This window comes from Bufo gargarizans, chromosome 9 (genome assembly GCF_014858855.1).
Source record: "Bufo gargarizans isolate SCDJY-AF-19 chromosome 9, ASM1485885v1, whole genome shotgun sequence".
Classification (NCBI taxonomy): Eukaryota; Metazoa; Chordata; class Amphibia; order Anura; family Bufonidae; genus Bufo; species Bufo gargarizans.
The window spans coordinates 85,929,524-85,948,433 of NC_058088.1; the positions used below are offsets into that span (position 1 = coordinate 85,929,524).

The following is an 18,910-nucleotide window of genomic DNA, read 5'->3' on the forward strand; positions in this document are numbered from 1 at the left end:
CGTTTTTTCTGACATTTACTATTAGTAAATTTGCCAAGGCCAATGTCCTGGCCATTTCCATGCGGTGAGCATGGTGTAAAAACATTCACGCGACAAAGTATTTTCACACGTTTAAAAAGTCACAAAATAGGGTCTTGTGACTCTTTTCTTTATGCCAAAAATTGCCATAGAGCAGACAGTAAGTGATCCTCTGTGTGTGAAAGCATAGACACCGGCACAGCCATTGTAAACAAAATAGCTGGCGTTAGCCAGTATCTTCATTTATTGCTTTGTCTCCTAGAGATCAAACATTACCACCTCAGTTACAAAATTCGATGTGGTCTTTGATTTATAATACATGAAATATTCACACCATATACAAAACACTAACAAGAAAAGCAAAACACAAAATATAAGCAAATGTCCGAGGGTAAAAGTACATAAAAATAAATAAATAAAAAAATACACCAACTACCGTATTTATTTATTTTTTTATTAAATCGGCTATACTGAAACAAAATCTTCTCTCATAATCGAGTCTTTTCTTCCGAGCAAAACATCCTCCACGAAAAAAAAAAAAAAAAAAAGTCCAGCTCCAAGTGACGCTTTATGAGGCGTTGGCCCAATCTTGAAAACGGAAGCAGTCGCTTGCAATCTTCCACACGCTGTTTGATGGGGTGGTATGCAGAGTCAGGAGGAAAATCTGGTTAAAGTAGTGACGTTTATTCCCTTCAAATTTTACAGCTCCATTTGCAACAACCAGCACAGTCTTCTGGCCTTGAGTAGCCGTTTCTATGAAAAAAGGAATGCATAATTACTACAGGTTGCAGAACTAAACCATATCGAGGGTCAGATCTACTTGACTGCCAAAAACGTCTAAAAAGACGTTGTCCCACCTATATTCACTGTATAGATTATAAGAACTGAAGCATTAACATTTACTTACGTAGTATGGCGCCACCTGGTGTTCACTGTGTAGAGCATGTCTAATCAGCTGAATGCTGGTGGACATGAAGCTCACTCACTCTCCCCAGAGCCAGGACTCTGCATAAGATCTAATAAACACAAACGTGCCGTATTTTCCGGTGCATTATGCAAATGCCTATTCTTGTCCGCAAAACAGACAATAGGACATGATCTATAATTTTTGTGGGGCAACGGATGCGGACAGCACATGGACTACTGTCCGCATCTTTTGCGGCCCCATTGAAGTGAATAGGTCACAAAAAAATGCGGCTCGGATGCGGAACCAAACCATGTTCGTGTGAATGTGTCCTTATGCTTATTTCCCTGCTTGTGGGAGAAGTACCAGAGCTTCTGCAGTAGCACTATAGCATTATAGCCAAAAAGACTCAGTCAGTGGAAGTATGCAGGGACTATACTGACAGCTGAGGTAGGAGGAGACTTGGGCTACTTTCACACTAGCATTTCTCTTTTCCGGTATTGCGATCCATTATAGAATCACAATACCGGAGAAAAAAAGGCTTCCGTTTCGTCCCCATTCATTGTCAATGGGGGCAAAATGGAACAGAACAGAATGCTCAAAAGTGCATTCTGTTCTGTTTGGTTGCGTTCCCAGACCGGAGAGCAAACCGCAGCAGGAAACGGATCCGTTCCCCGTTGACTTTCAATGGAGTTCACGACTGATCTGTCTTGGCTATGTTAAAGATAATACAACCGGATCTGTTCATGAAGGATGCAGATGGTTGTATTATCAGTAACGGAAGCGTTTTTTGCTGAACCCTGCCGGATCAGGCAAAAACTCAAGTGTGAAAGTAGTCTTATTCTGATCAGTGCCCACCCACTGCAGCTTCAAGGGGAAGACATAGAAGCAAAAATGATTTAAAAAAAAACACTGTAGAAACACTGTAATTCTATTGTTACAATGGCTATTAACAGCCTTTCAGGATTATTTGGTTAAAAAAACTAGTGTATGCCTCATGAATGGCCATTCATATTGAGAAGAATATTGGAAAGCTGGACACCAGGGACAAATTCCTTCGTACATGGTCACCTTTAGCCTATATCCATTAATGTAATCATCTGCCTGGTTGTGCCTGGTATTTACTGATGAGGATGAGGTTATAAATATCTGATTGGCAGGGGTCCAACACCCACGCCGATCAACAGTTTGAAGAGGAGGCAGCACTCCATGCGAGTGCTACTTCCTCTTCATTACACTGCCCATCGTCTCGGAGCCGCGGCTGCAAGTAGTCGCTCCATTCACTTGAATAGTGCAAGTACTTGAAATTACAATGTGCCGCCGATGCAAGGGAGACGATGTACAGTGTAATGAAGAGGAAGCAGTGCTCATCTTTGAGCAGCTGATCGGCATGGTGCCAGGTATCAGACCCCCATGCCAATAGGTCATCAATATATACAACCCCTTAAGGGTCCATTCACACGTCCGTTTTTTCTTTCCTGATCTGTTCCGTTTTTGCGGAACAGATCTGGAGCCATTCATTTTCAATGGGCCCTGAAAAAAATCGGACAGCACAATGTGTGCTGTCAGTTTCCGTTGTTCCGTTCCGCATGTCCGAAAAAATATAAAACATGTCCTATTCTTTTCCGCAAAAATCGGATCCTGGTACAATACAAAGTCAATGGATCCGCAAAAAACGGAAGACATTCGTATGTCATCCGTTTTATGCGGATTCCGTTCCTGGAAATTAAATCCTGCAAACAGAAACTTTTTTTTTTTCAATTTTTTTTCAAAGAAATCCAAAACAACTTTATTTGCTTATTGAAATTTATACACGTTTCCGTTTTTTGCGGATCCGCAAAAAACGGATAACATACGGAAACATTTTCAGGAACAACGGATCCGCAAAAAACGGACCGAAAGTCGGGATATAGAAAAATACTGACGTGTGAATGTAGCCTTAATCTCATTAAATGGAACTACTGCAGGCAGAAAGCAACTGATGAAATAGGACTAGTGAAGAAATCATTGTGGGCAGAGGGATAGGGATATGGAGTGCGCATGCACCAGTTACTGGCGTGAAATTGGCACATGTGCCCTGCATATCTCTGTGCCTCTGACTACAGTGGGCAGAACAGTGCGCATGCCCGGCAGTGATGCGCGAACAGCCTATAGTGAAATATGATGTCACAGAGCCACAGTGGTGGCCTGAGCTTACTGAGGGGCGGAGTTAGGCGCGAGTAAGGCGGGGGAACTCGGGCACTTTCAGAAAACTCTCCTCCCCTAAAAACTTGCGATGGCTCATTAGCATATAACAACACCTACTTTTTGGGCGATTTGAAGCATCAGAAGAACTAAACACGGGTAACATCTGTGTCATGTCTTTGTGCCCCACTAAACAATGTCACCTGTTCGAAACTGGTCAGGTACGTGACAGACTCCCTTTAAAGTTATACAGTAGTAACAAGGACACAAGCCTAAAAGTACATTTGTGTTTAAATAGTGACGAGCATGAGATATTATATACTACAGATCTAAGAATTGAGACTTTGAGCCTATATTAACCACTTCAGCCCCGCTAGGTGAAACCCCCTTCATGACCAGAGCACTTTTTACACTTCGGCACTACACTACTTTCACCGTTTATCGCTCGGTCATGCAACTTACCATACAAATGAATTTTACCTCCTTTTCTTCTCACTAATGGAGCTTTCATTTGGTGGTATTTCATTGCTGCTGGCATTTTTACTTTTTTTGTTATTAATCAAAATGTAACGATTTTTTTGCAAAAAAATGACATTTTTCACTTTCAGCTGTAAAATTTTGCAAAAAAAAAACGACATCCATATATAAATTTTTCGCCAAATTTATTGTTCTACATGTCTTTGATTAAAAAAAAATGTTTGGGCAAAAAAAAAAATGGTTTGGGTAAAAGTTATAGCATTTACAAACTATGGTACAAAAATGTGAATTTCCGCTTTTTGAAGCAGCTCTGACTTTCTGAGCACCTGTCATGTTTCCTGAGGTTCTACAATGCCCAAACAGTAGAAAAACCCCACAAATGACCCCATTTCGGAAAGTAGACACCCTAAGGAATTCGCTGATGGGCATAGTGAGTTCATAGAACTTTTTATTTTTTGTCACAAGTTAGCGGAAAATGATGATGATTTTATTTTTTTTATTTTTTCTTAAAGTCTCATATTCCACTAACTTGCGACAAAAAATAAAAAATTCTAGGAACTCACCATGCCCCTCACAGAATACCTTGGGGTGTCTTCTTTCCAAAATGGGGTCACTTGTGGCGTAGTTATACTGCCCTGGCAATTTAGGGGCCCATATGTGTGAGAAGTACTTTGCAATCAAAATCTGTAAAAAATGACCGGTGAAATCCGAAAGGTGCACTTTGGAATATGTGCCCCTTTGCCCACCTTGGCATCAAAAAAGTGTCACACATCTGGTATCGCCGTACTCAGGAGAAGTTGGGGAATGTGATTTGGGGTGTCATTTTACATATACCCATGCTGGGTGAGAGAAATATCTTGGCAAAAGACAACTTTTCCCATTTTTTTTATACAAAGTTGGCATTTGACCAAGATATTTTTCTCACCCAGCATGGGTATATGTAAAATGACACCCCAAAACACATTGCCCAACTTCTCCCGAGTACGGCGATACCAGATGTGTCACACTTTTTTGCTGCCAAGGTGGGCAAAGGGGCACATATTCCAAAGTGCACCTTTCGGATTTTGCAGGGCATTTTTTACACATTTTGATTGCAAAGTTCTTCTCACACATTTGGGCCCCTAAATTGCCAGGGCAGTATAACTACGCCACAAGTGACCCCATTTTGGAAAGAAGACACCCCAAGGTATTCCGTGAGGGGCATGGCGAGTTCCTAGAATTTTTTATTTTTTGTCGCAAGTTAGTGGAATATGAGACTTTGTAAGGAAAAAAGAAAAAAAAAGAAAAATCATCATTTTCCGCTAAATTGTGACAAAAAATAAAAAATTTCTAGGAACTCGCCGTGCCCCCCATGGAATACCTTGGGGTGTCTTCTTTCCAAAATGGGGTCACTTGTGGCGTAGTTATACTGCCCTGGCAATTTAGGGGCCCATATGTGTGAGAAGTACTTTGCAATCAAAATGTGTAAAAAATGACCGGTGAAATCCGAAAGGTGCACTTTGGAATATGTGCCCCTTTGCCCACCTTGGCTGCAAAAAAGTGTGACACATCTGGTATCGCCGTACTCAGGAAAAGTTGGGGAATGTGTTTTGGGGGGTCATTTTACATATACCCATGCTGGGTGAGAGAAATATCTTGGCAAAAGACAACTTTTCCCATTTTTTTATACAAAGTTGGCATTTGACCAAGATATTTTTCTCACCCAGCATGGGTATATGTAAAATGACACCCCAAAACACATTCCCCAACTTCTCCTGAGTACGGCGATACCACATGTGTGACACTTTTTTGCAGCCTAGATGCGCAAAGGGGCCCAAATTCCTTTTAGGAGGGCATTTTTAGACATTTGGATCCCAGACTTCTTCTCACACTTTCGGGCCCCTAAAAAGCCAGGGCAGTATAAATACCCCACATGTGACCCCACTTTGGAAAGAAGACACCCCAAGGTATTCAATGAGGGGCATGGCGAGTTCCTAGAATTTTTTATTTTTTTTTGCGTAAGTTAGCGGATATTGATTTTTTTTAGTTTTTTTCTCACAAAGTCTCACTTTCCGCTAACTTAGGACAAAAATTTCAATCTTTCATGGACTCAATATGCCCCTCACGGAATACCTTGGGGTGTCTTCTTTCCGAAATGGGGTCACATGTGGGGTATTTATACTGCCCTGGCTTTTTAGGGGCCCTAAAGCGTGAGAAGAAGTCTGGAATATAAATGTCTAAAAATGTTTACGCATTTGGATTCCGTGAGGGGTATGGTGCGTCCATGTGAGATTTTATTTTTTGACACAAGTTAGTAGAATATGAGACTTTGTAAGAAAAAACAAAAACAAACAAAAAATTTCCGCTAACTTGTGCCAAAAAAAAATGTCTGAATGGAGCCTTACCAGGGGGAGGGGGGGTGATCAATGACAGGGGGGTGATCACCCATATAGACTCCCTGATCACCCCCCTGTCATTGATCACCCCCCTGTAAGGCTCCATTCAGACATCCGCATGATTTTTTACGGATCCATGGATACATGGATCGGATCCACAAAACGCATGCGGACGTCTGAATGGAGCCTTACAGGGGGGTTATCAATGACAGGGGGTGATCAGGGTGATCACCCCCCCTGTAAGGCTCCATTCAGACATCCGCATGATTTTTTACGGATCCATGGATACATGGATCGGATCCGTAAAAATCATGCGGACGTCTGAATGGAGCCTTACAGGGGGGTGATCAATGACAGGGCGGTGATCAATGACAGGGGGGTGATCAGGGAGTTTATATGGGTGATCACCCGCCTGTCATTGATCACCCCCCTGTAAGGCTCCATTCAGACGTCCGTATGCTTTTTGCGGATCCGATCCATGTATCCGTGGATCCGTAAAAATTATACGGACGTCTGAACGGAGCCTGACAGGGGGGTGATCAATGACAGGGCGGTGATCAATGACAGGGGGGGTGATCAGGGAGTTTATATGGGGTGATCATGGGTGATCAGGGGTTTATAAGGGGTTAATAAGTGACGGGGGGGGGGGGTGTAGTGTAGTGTAGTGTAGTGTTTGGTGCGACTGTACTGACCTACCTGAGTCCTCTGGTGGTCGATCCTAACAAAAGGGACCACCAGAGGACCAGGTAGGAGGTATATTAGACGCTGTTATGAAAATTCGGATTCGGATCTCCAGCCTGCCAGCGAGCGATCGCCGCTGGCAGGCTGGAGATCCACTCGCTTACAAATCTCGCGTCTCGCGAGAAGACGCGTATATGCGTCCAGGAGGAATAAAGCAACCACCTCCCGGACGCATATACGCGTACAGCGGTCGGGAGGTGGTTAAAGACGCTTACCAGTATGGCAGGCACACTAATACTGCATGCAATTGCTGCATCAACATACATGTATTCACCAGGCAGCTACAGAATTTATCCAGTCTAATACCTAATCAAAAAGTGAACATAACTCATCGAAATGATTTTATTAATTGTAGCTGGCTACATTATTTAAAGGGGTTCTCCGGTAATTAAGAAAATGAAAATACTTAAATTTTATAATAAATACATTCACAAATACCTTTCATTACTTAGAATGCCTTGTTTTGTCTAGGGAGCAATCATTAGGAGAAATAAAATTGCCGCCGTCCTATCAGTACACACAAAACTTGTCCTAATCACACCACAATGAGCCATAGTGCTGCATCATCCTCCTCTCTGCTCGTCAGGAATCATGATCCTGAATACAGGTGAATCTCTGTGGGAATGGAGATGAGGAGAAGACATGAGAGGAGGGCGAGGTGGCTAATGAGCAGCAGCACTTGTATGCAGTCTCCATTACCACAGCCTGTCCTGTCTGTCCCTCATGAACTAAATTCCCCAGAGATTCAGCTAAAGTTCTTACCATCTGTATTCAGGATCATAAACCCTGACAAGTAGAGAGGAAAATGAGGCAGTTCTTTACCTCAGTGTTTTAAAGTAACTTGTCCTCATGTGTGATCAGGACAGGTCTTGTGTGAACTAATGGGAAAGCGGCCATTTTATTTCCCCTGATGATTGCTCCCCAGACAAAATAAGCCATTATAAATAATGAAAGGTATTTGAGATTATATTATAATAAATATTTAAGTATTTTCATTTTCTTAAATACCGGAGAACCCCTTTAAATAATGTAGCCAGCTACAATTAATCAAATCAAATCGATGAGTTATGTTCACTTTTTGATTAGGTGTTAGGCTGAGTTCACACGAGCGTGACAGATTTGGTCCGGATGCGTTCAGGGTGCGTTCAGTTAAACTCGCACCATTTTGCAAGCAAGTTCAGTCAGTTTTGTCTGCGGTTGCGTTTAGTTGTTCAGTTTTTTCCGCGCGGGTGCAATGCGTTTTGATGCGTTTTTCACGCGCGTGATAAAAAACTGAAGGTTTACAAACAACATCTCCTAGCAACCATCAGTGAAAAACGCATTGCATCCGCACTTGCTTGCAGATGCAATGCGTTATTAACGCAGCCCCATTCACTTCTATGGAGCCAGGGCTGCGTGAAAAACGCAGAATATAGAGCATGCTGCGATTTTAAAGCATTGCAGAAGTGATGCGTGAAAAAAAATGCTCATGTGCACAGCCCCATTGAAATGAATGGGTCAGGATTCAGTGCAGGTGCAATGCGTTCACCTACTGCATTGCACCCGCGCGGAAATCTCGCCCGTGTGAACTCAGCCTTAGACTGGATAAATTCTGTAACTGCCTGGTGAATACATGAATGTTGATGCAGTATTAGTGTGCCTGCCATACTAGTAAGCCTCTTTAATATAGGCTCAAAGTCTCAATTCTTAGACCTGTAGTATATAATATCTCATGGTCGTCATCATTTAAACAAGTGTACTTTTAGGCCTCATGCACACGACCGTTGTGTGCATCCGTGGCCGTTGTGCCGTTTTTTTTCACGGACCCATTGACTTTCAATGGGTCCGTGGAAAAATCGGAAAATGCACCGTTTGGCAGCCGCATCCGTGAGCCGTGTTTCCTGGCCGTGAAAAAAATATGACCTGTCCTATTTTTTTCACGGCCAACGGTTCACAGGGCCCATTCAAGTCAATGGGTCCGTGAAAGAACACGGATGCACACAAGATTGGCATCCGTGTCCGTGATCCGTGGCCGTAGGTTTTAGTTTCATACAGACGGATCCGAAGATCCGTCTGCATAAAAGCTTTTTCAGAGCTGAGTTTTCACTTCGTGAAAACTCAGATCCGACAGTATATTCTAACACAGAGGCGTTCCCATGGTGATGGGACGCTTCTAGTTAGAATACACTACAAACTGTGTACAAGACTGCCCCCTGCTGCCTGGCAGCACCCGATCTCTTACAGGGGGATATGATAGTTACAATTAACGCCCATCAGTTGCGGACACCTGAAGGGGGTTAATTGTACTTCATAGCATATCCTCCTGTACAGAGATCAGGCTTGCCCAGGCATACTGGCCCCCATGCGATTACAATAGAAGGGAGGGAGGGAGGGGGGTGCCGCACACTGGCCCCAATGCTATTACAATAGAGGGAGGGAGGGAGGGGGGTGCGCACACTGGCCACCAACGAGTTAACAACAGGGGAGGGGGGGCCCACTGGCCACCAATGAGTTAAAAACAGGGGGGGGGGGGGGTCTGCCCCCTGCTGCCTGGCAGCACCTGCCAGGCAGCAGGGGACAGTCATGTACACAGTTTTTTTGTATATTCTAACCTGAAGCGTCTCCATCACCATGGGAACGCCTCTGTGTTAGAATATACTGTCGGAAATGAGTTTCACGATGTAGCTCATATCCGACAGTATATTTTAACATAGAGGCGTTCCCATGGTGATGGGGACGCTACAAGTTAAAATATACCATCGGATTGGAGAAAACTCCAATCCGATGGTATAACAGAACTCCAGACTTTACATTGAAAGTCAATGGGGACGGATCCGTTTGAAATGGCACCATATTGTGTCAACATCAAACGGATCCGTCCCCATTGACTTGCATTGTAATTCAGGACGGATCCGTTTGGCTCCGCACGGCCAGGCGGACACCAAAACGACTTTTTTTTCATGTCCGTGGATCCTCCAAAAATCAAGGAAGACCCACGGACGAAAAAACGGTCACGGATCACGGACCCACGGACCGTGAAAAAAAACTGTCGTGTGCATGAGGCCTTAGAAAAAAAAATAAAAAATCAAATGTGGACAACCCCTTTAAAGTGACTTGTCAATTAAAGAAAAAAAAGTTATTTTTTTGTATTTTTTTTTTAAGGGGTTCTACGGGAATGATTTCTAAACTGGTCACTAGCAACCTGTCCTAGAATGTGAATAGGACTGGTTGTTTCCACTTGCAGAGCTACCTGAGGTGCCTAGGGAGAATGGTATGGTGGTGGTGAGGCCTCACTACACTGCTCATCAATAAATAGTAATTATGTGATTCTGCCTATAATATACCATCATAGCCGAGCAGCCTGACAAACGCTCACCAATATGTAGTACATGCAAGTCCCAGAATGTAGTGAGCCCCATCCCCCACCCTCCTTTTTATCTGCAGATCCACAAGTTACTGGGCCCTTCTGCTGTCATTCAAGATGGCCACGTCGCTTCTCAGACTACCTGATGCACACTGTGCATTTGGCGGTCCAAGACTTCCTGCTTGTCCATCCCTTCCCTCAATGAGCCAGCTCTGCTTCATGGGCAGCAGGAAGGGTTTTCGACTTCCAAATGCATAGTGTGCATCAGGTAGTCTGAGAATCGTTTGGCCATCTTGGATGACAGAGGGGGATCCCAGAAATCCATGGCTTGCAGGTGAAAATATGACTAGGAGGTCAATGGGATTTTCATTCCCCAGCTAATGTCAAATTTTCCTGCACTGGAAGGTCTCTATAATTCTGCTGCAGAAGCTGCTAATCTTAGTTCTTACCATGAACTGGTTGACAGTCGACCATATTCACTGTAAAGTCACTTGACGGTAACATTTCAAAGAATTCAATAAGAGCATTCTGTCCAGAAATCGGATTGCCGTTCCAAACTAAAGTTGCAGTATCCATATAGAGTTTTACGAGTTGCTATAAAGAGAAGAGAGACATCTTTAAAATCCTGCTGTGTCTCCTCTGCTCAAGAGTCACAAACATAAGGAGAGGCTAATAGATCTTTTTTTTTTTTTTTTTTATATTTCTTTATTGTTATACAAAACACATTAAATATACAGCATCTGACCGTCCAACGGGTCATTACAATAATCATTCAAATTAACTTTTTACCCCTACCACCCCCCCAACCCCCACCCCGCCCAAGTGCATCACTATTTATAATAACAGTATAAGGTAGTATATATAATAACAATATATGGCTATATTTATTTTTCCTTTCCCCTTCTTCCACCCTCCCCCTTTTTCCCTTTTACAAATATCCATTTGTTACCATCGTCTCAAGAATATTCATATATAGATTGAATAAAAATTACAACTTTTTATTTACAACCGTAAGAAAAAGATGGAAAAAAAAAGGAAAGGAAAAACATTCCATTCTTATCCTATACATACCCAAATATTTTTACTCTCCAATTTACCACCCCCCCAAAGATGTGGGGGAGGGGGAGACGTGCAATACAGAAAAAAAAAAAAAAGAAAAAACCCTATCTATCCAGCCCTAAAGTAACCAGCTCTTCCATATTTCATCCGTAGTTTTTCCTTTTCTACTATGGCCCTCCATCACCCGTTCTTCTTTAATCATATCCTCTACTGCTTTTCTCCACTGCCGAACTGTTGGAGGGTCAACCCCTACCCATTTCTTGAGTATTAAGAGTCTAGCTTGAAATAAAACCTTACTAAGGACCATACTTATATCTCTATTTAAACCCAGATGTTCGGTTGCCCCCAGAATACACGTCATCGGATCTTCTGATATTTGAACCTTCAGAATTCGATATATAGTATCTGTTATTTCTGTCCAATATCTGAACAATCTGGGGCATCTCCAGAAGCAATGCATTAAGTCAGCTCTCTCTCCCCCACATTTTATACAATCATCCGAGGATCTAACGCCCATTCTTTTTAATATCCATGGGGATCTATGCAACCTATGAACCACAAAAAATTGTGAAATCTTATGTGAACCCCTATTTGAAACTCGAGAATAGTTCTTTAATGCATCGTTCCATTTTTCGTCCGTAAAAAATTCCAGTTCATTCTCCCATTTTTTCCTAGCTAATATTGTAACCCGTTTCTTTTTTCCCCCCATCAGTATCTTATATCTTTTTGCCGTTATTCCTCTTCTTTCACCCAGATTAATAAATTTGTGTAATATCTCAGATCTTTCCATCTTATATTTATCCTCTTGCATAGCTGACCTCAATGCATTCCTAAGCTGAAAGTATTTATATATGTCCCTATACGGTATACCAAACTCTCTGACCATTGTATTAAAGTCTTTCAACTTACCCTGTTCAAATATCTGGTTTAAGTATTTCATCCCATTTTTCTCCCAGTCAATATACATTTTAATCCCCTGCAGTTCCTTAAGGTTAATATTTTTCCATATAGGTGTGTATTGCAAAAACCCTTTAATCTCTAGTATTTTTTTTATCTCCACCCATATATATTCCATTAAATTTAAAACTCTATTTCCTGTATTTTATTTTCCCAGTGTACCCGATTCCAACGAGAAGAGAGACATCTTTAAAATCCTGCTGTGTCTCCTCTGCTCAAGAGTCACAAACATAAGGAGAGGCTAATAGATCTAGTGTAACGTGGTGTATGTAGCTCAGCCCTGGACTCATGAAGACTGACTGTCTCATTTGACTACTGAACCAAGGACCATGGCCTTATCAGGAACTTGTATCTGAGCATTTTTCTGCCCTGTACATGAAGAATTGCTGACCTCCAGTCCTAGATTCTTGGAAAGTGTCTGAAGAACCAAACATGGAATGACCAGGGAACCCTAGGTTTGATTCAGAAGATTCATGCAGGTCCTCATTATGATTGTGTGGTACTGGCCTAAAGTATCACAAAAGTTTCTTAACCTTTAAAAGGGGTTGTGAACATTTTTTCAGACCTCCCAGCACACCAGACCCACGGTGGTGACCAGACTTAGGCTACTTTCACACTAACATTTTTATGGATCTGCAAAAACGCTTCTGTTACAATAATACAACCGCATGCATCCATCATGAACGGGCCCGGTTGTATTATGTCTTCTATAGCCATGACGGATCCATCATGACCACCACTGAAAGTCAATAGGGAACGGATCAGTTTTCTACTGTGCCAGAGAAAACTGATCCGTCCACTTTGACTTACATTGTGTGCCAGGACGGATCTGTTTGGCTCTGCTTCGTCAGACGGACAGCAAAACGTTGCAAGCTGAGTTTTGGTGTCCGCATCCGGAGCGGAATGGTGACTGAACGGAGGCAAATTGAGATGCATTCTGAGCGGATCCTTTTCCATTCAGAATGCATTAGGGCAAAACTGATCCGCTTAGGACCGCTCGTGAGAGCCCATGATGGATCTCACAAACGGAAAGCTAAAAACACTAGTGTGAAAGTAGCCTTACGTGGTCCCCGCCCCATAGCTCCAGACTATGCCAGCATTAACATCCTGTTTGATGCAGTAGTCATGTGTGTACTGTGTGGCACATGACCAAGTGATGTGCCGCATGGGTGACACGTCAACACTGTGGCCAGTAATTGCCTGCAGTGGCCATGTGCCCCACGTTAAATACGAGGTTGATGCAGGTACAGCCGGGAGCTGCGGTGGAGGGACCAGGTCAGTATGATCACTACTGCGGGTCTGGACATGCTGGTAGTGAAAAAAAGACGCACAGTCCCTTTCATGTAAAAAAAAAAAAAGAAGAAGTGTTCAAATCTAGTAAAAGAAAGCCTTATGATGTATTGGGCACCCATGGGTGTATACAGGTATCATAGGTACCCACAGAAAAACATAGTATGGGTCCCTAGTTAGATTTGTGATGTATCAAGTATTTTTTTTTTTATTCGTGGAGAAATCTTAAAAAATTATGTTTTGCCAATTTTTCCTATCTTCTATGTGGGAATAAGCTGTATGAATACCAGACAACTGGCATAAATACCTTGATAAATCTCCCCCCTACAGATTTGTGTCCGTCTCCCTTGAATAAGTCATCTTGCACACGACCGTATAGCTTTTTCAGTATTTTGTGGTCCACAAAACATGGATCCGCTAAAAATACGGATGACGTCCGTGTGCATTCCGTTTTTTTGCGGAACGGAACAGCTGGCCCCTGATAGAACAGTACTATCCTTGTCCGTTATGCAGACAATAATAGGACATGTTCTATCTTTGAACGGAAAGGAAATATGGAAAAGGCATAAGGAGTACCTTCTGTTTTTTTGCGGATCCATTGAAATGAATGGTTCCATATACAGCCCGTATACGGAACGTAAATAGGAAAAAAAAAACGTTCGTGTGCAAGAGGCCTAAATGACAAAACTGTCCACCTGCAGCCACCCTTATGGGGAGATCAGTCCATAGGAAAATATATATTGCTTCTGTTGAATTCAATGGATGCTGTAAAGCTGTCTTTGAACTGAGCTCCCCCTAGTGGTGGCTGCCAGTAACCGCTGTGAATAAAGTCCCACACTGAGCACCCTCTACCCCCTAGCAATGGTGTGATCTGTCTCCATGGTAAGTACGTCACGGCGGGCACCATTCATAAATCCATCGATCACAGATTCCATCTACTATCGTGCCATGTGCTGTGATTGTATCGCTGTGCCAGCTTACCCTTCTCCTCTTGTCAACGGTTTCGTAATACAGATTTATGAAGTCATCGGCGGCCCGACACGCCAGGTCTACATCAACCCGGAAGTCCTAATGAACAAGAACACACCAAGATAGTTAGGTCACGTTATATAGGCTCTAGCCGTGTGCTACATTCGTGGGAATGCTTACACTGCATTTGGAAAGTCTTCAGACCCTTTCACTGTTTTCATATTTTGTCATGTTGCAGCCTTGTGCTAAAATACTAAGTTCTAATTTTTCCCCATTGTTCTGTACTCAATGTCCCCTAATGAGAAAGTGAAAAAGGGGAGATTTATCAAACTGGTGTAAAGTTGAACGGGCTTAGTTGCCCATAGCAACCAGATTCCACCTTTCATTTTTCAAAAGGAGCTTTGGAAAATGAAAGGGGGAATCTGATTGGTTGCTATGGGCAACTGAGCCAGTTCTACTTTACACCAGTTTGATAAATCTCCACCAGGATGTTCAAAATCTATGCCTATTTATTGAAATGAAAAAAACTAAGATCTTGAATTGACAATTATTCAGACCCTTTACTCAGGGACTTAGTTGAAGCACCTTTGCCAGCAATTACAGCGTCTAGTCTTTTTTGGTATGATAGCACAAGGTTTGCAAACCTAGATTTAGGGATTTTCTGCCATTCCTCTCAAGCTCTATCAGATTGGATGGGGACCATCAATGGACAGCCATTTTCAGGTCTCTCCAGAGATGGTCGATTGGGTTCAAGTCTGGGTCACTCCACAGCATTGTCCTCAAGCCACTCCTGTGTTGTTGTCTTACCGCAGGCATGCTTAACCTGCGGCCCTCTAGCTGTTGTAAAACTACAACTCCCACAATGCCCTGCTGTAGGCTGTTCGGGCATGCTGGGAGTTGTAGTTTTGCAACAGCTGGAGGGCTGCAGGTAGAGCATGCCTGGTCTAACGGGAAGGTGAACCTTCAGCCCAGTCTGAGGTCCAGAGAACTCTGGGATTAGGTTTTCATTAAAGGGAACCTGTCACCTAAAAAATGCCGCCCAAACCACCAGCATTACCTTAAGTATCCAGCAGTATGTTCCTAAAGATCCTTTTCTTCCTCCGGCCAGATGCACCAAAATCTTGAAAAACAGACTTTAATCCCCTGCACGCGCTATGTAACAGCAGAGTTTAAAGTCAAGGGGGCAGCGGCCTCTTCACTTCAAGTCAGGATAACCACGCCCCTTTCCCTGCCCCTTCACCTCTGATTGACAGCCGTGCACGTGAACGTCTGACGCGCACTCACACTCTGCTGATCAGCCGAAAGCTATCAAATCAAAAGTGAAGGGCTCGTGGTTATCCTGACTTGAAGCAAGGAGGCCGCTGCCCCCTTGACTTCCAACTCTGCTGTTACATAGCGCATGCAGGGGATTAAAGTCTGCTTTTCAAGATTTTGGTGCATCTGGCCGGAGGAAGAAAAGGATCTTTGGGAACAAACTGCTGGATACTTTAAGGTAATGCTGGTGGTTTGGAGGCGTTTTTTAGGCGACAGGTTCCCTTTAAGAATATCTTTACACTTTGCTCCATTTAGCTTTCCTTTAAGGCTACTTTTACACTTGCGTTCAGAGCGGATGCGATCCGCTCATATAATGCAGACTAGGGGATCCGTTCAGAACGGATCCGTCTGCATTATATTGTAGAAAAAATTCTAAGTGTGAAAGTAGCTTCAGACGGATCCGTCCAGACTTTACATTGAAAGTCAATGGGGGACGGATCCGTTTGAAAATTGAGCCATATAGTGTCAAATTCAAACGGATCCGTCCCCATTGACTTCCATTGTAAGTCTGGACGGATCCCTTTGCCTCCGCACGGCCAGGCGGACACCCGAACGCTGCAAGCAGCGTTCAAGTGTCCACCTGCTGAGCGGAGCGGAGGACAGACTGTGCCAGACTGATGCATTCTGAGCGGATCCGCATCCACTCAGAATGCATTAGGGCTGGACGGATCCGTTCGGGGCCGCTTGTGAGAGCCTTTAAACAGAACTCACAAGCGGAGCCCCGAACGCAAGTGTGAAAGTAGCCTGACTCTGACCAGTCTCCCTGTCCCAGCAGCCAAAAAATACCCCCTCAGCATGATGCTGCCATCATCATGCTTCCCTATAGGGATGGCACTGGGCAGGTGATGAGTAGTGTCTGGTTTTCTCCAAATATGATGCTTAGAACGGAGGCCAAACAGTTAAATCTTTGTTTCGTCAGAGCAGAAAATCTTGTTTCTCAGAGTCCTTTAGGTGCTTTTTTTGCAGGATTTCATGTGTCTTTTACCGAGGGGAGGCTTCTTTCTGGCCACTCTGCCATAATGCCCAGATTGGTGGAGCGCTGCAGTGATGTTGACCTTCTGGAAGCTTCTCATATCTGCCCACAGGATCTGTGGGGCTCATCACTGGGTTCTTGGCCACCTCTCTTACCAAGCCCCCCATTACTTACCATATTTTTCACTTTATAAGTGACATTTCCCCCCCAAAAGTAGGGGGAAAATGGCAGTAGTAAGTCTTATAAAGCGAATACTAGCAAGTGCTTCCATTATAGAAATGCTCATTAGTATGCAGGAGACACGGGGAGCGGCGAGTGTACCGCTGCTGGCGATGGCTGTACTCGCCGCTCCCTGGTCTTCTCTGAGCTCATGTCAGGACATGGTGTGCTCACTATGACCTGACGCTGTGCGATGTCAAGTCACAGTGCAATGCAAGCCCTGAGAAAACCAGAGAGCGGTGACTTGCAGGAGAGACCGCCGGCACCGCAGAAGAGATGAGTTAATTTCTTTATTTTATCTCTGAGAGGGTCTGATCTGAAGTCAGATGAAAAATATGGTCTTCTTATCCTCCTCTAAAAAAAAAAAAAAAAAAAAAAAAGGGTAGTTTGTGAGGTGGCCAGCTCTGTTTGTTGCAAACTGCTTCCATTTAAGAATTATGCAGATCGCTGTGCTCTTCAGTGCAGCAGTCCCCTCTCCAGATCTGTGCCTCCACACAATCCTGTCTGTGAGCTCTACAGGCAGCACTTTCCTTCTCATAGCTAGGTTTTTTCCTTTTGATATGCATTGTAAGATGTGAGACATTATATAGACGTGCCGTGTCTTTCCCAATCATCTGAATTTACCACGGGTGGTCTCCAATCAAGGTGAGGAAACATCTCCAAGATGATCAAGAAAAATTGGGAGCCCCAAGAGCTAAAATGTCAAGGGTCTGAATACTTATTTCCACGTGACATTTTTGGGTTTCCTTTTTAATAAATCTGCAAACAGTTCTAAAATCTTGTTTTCACGTTCTCATCATGAGGGACGGAGTACAGATTTTAGCAAAAGACTGCAACATAACACATGCGGAAAAAGTTAAAGCGCCTGAAGACATAATTCAATATTATAATAACAGAGATGGGGGGGGGGGGGGGGGGTCTAAACAACATGAGCCACCATTTAAGGGGTTATTCAGGCCCTATGATGACCCCCCTAATGCCCTGTATTTACCCGGCTCCCAAAATGCCAGGGGGAACTCGTCCTGTCGCGTCCTTCTATTGGCTGCCCTTCTGACGCCGCCGCGGCCATGCGTGGATAACCAGCGACGCGGGTGTCGGGGAGAGGGGCAAGTATAATCTATATGAGGTGCTCGGGCCTTAGGGGGGTCATTACAGGGGCTGGACAACCCCTTTAATCAGTAGGACATCAGTGAGACGCTGTGAGGCCATTTATCTGGCCCTCTAGTCATTGACAATGTCCTACAGATTTGCGTATGCAGCACCAACGCAGACCTATGCGTCTCCATGGTTAGAAATCACAACCCGACCCTGTATACTGGGACCCCATACACAACAGCCTGTGTAGATGGAGGGCCAGCACCAGATGGCTGATAACAGGGAACAATAGCCCGCAGTATAGTCGGTACATGGAAATCTGATGGGGTTTGGGCGGCTCTTCAGCATAAGGGACACAACACGTGACAAGCCGATGACCGTGCTGGATACAAGGCCAGATGTATACTCACATTAGAAGCCATGGTCGCCCGCAGTCCTCCGCCGCGCGCCAATAATGAGCAGATGTGACTTAGAACATCGGTTAGTAGTCTATGGCTGTGAGGTAACGCTTAGAATGTATTGGCTTCTTTGAGGGCATGACGTCATAAGATCATGTGACCGCTTCCTCCCGCCCCTTACAGACTGTGCTAGAAGATGCAGGAAAAGGGCTGTAATCTGTAAGGAGAAGCAGAGCTGCCTCCAGAGCAGGGACAGTGCAGGCACTTTTCTGTTGCCGGAGATTTCTGGTGAGGGTCTGGGGGCTCTATTTTTATGTAGTTTGTAGTGGGTGTTAGAGCTGCTGTGAGCTCTTATAAAGTCACCCACAGTTACACTGCTCACCATACAGTACATCTTCTTACAAGATATTTTGACTCTATGAGGTGGTTTTGCCTCCTTACTACCTCCTCCACACGGTGGGTTTTGCCTCCTCTGTTCCCACTCCACACGGTGGTTTTGCCTCCTCTGTGCCCCCTCCACACGGTGGGTTTTGCCTCCTTAGTGCCCCCTCCACACGGTGGGTTTTGCCTCCTCTGTGCCCCCTCCACACGGTG

General features: G+C 44.0%; 1 protein-coding gene across 1 annotated transcript; it reads right to left on the bottom strand.

Annotated features, from left to right (window-relative positions):
* Positions 1–223: 223 nt before the first annotated feature.
* NXT2 (nuclear transport factor 2 like export factor 2) lies at positions 224–18,464 on the bottom strand. The gene is made up of 4 exons (XM_044268424.1): positions 18,329–18,464; positions 14,330–14,416; positions 10,492–10,636; positions 224–771 (listed from the first exon to the last, which is right to left on the bottom strand). Exons 1-4 carry the CDS (start codon positions 18,338–18,340, stop codon positions 587–589), a joined length of 429 nt encoding a protein of 142 aa, XP_044124359.1. The 5' UTR covers positions 18,341–18,464; the 3' UTR covers positions 224–586.
* Positions 18,465–18,910: the final 446 nt, after the last annotated feature.

What these genes read in the sequence shown, in the direction of transcription:
- NXT2 (XM_044268424.1), bottom strand. An exon ending in CCGTTGACAAGAGGAGAAGG is followed by an intron (nt 10,637 to 14,329) that starts GTAAGCTGGCAC and finishes TTCTCTTTATAG; the next exon opens with CAACTCGTAAAACTCTATAT. An exon ending in CGACTGTCAACCAGTTCATG is followed by an intron (nt 772 to 10,491) that starts GTAAGAACTAAG and finishes CTTTTTTCATAG; the next exon opens with AAACGGCTACTCAAGGCCAG.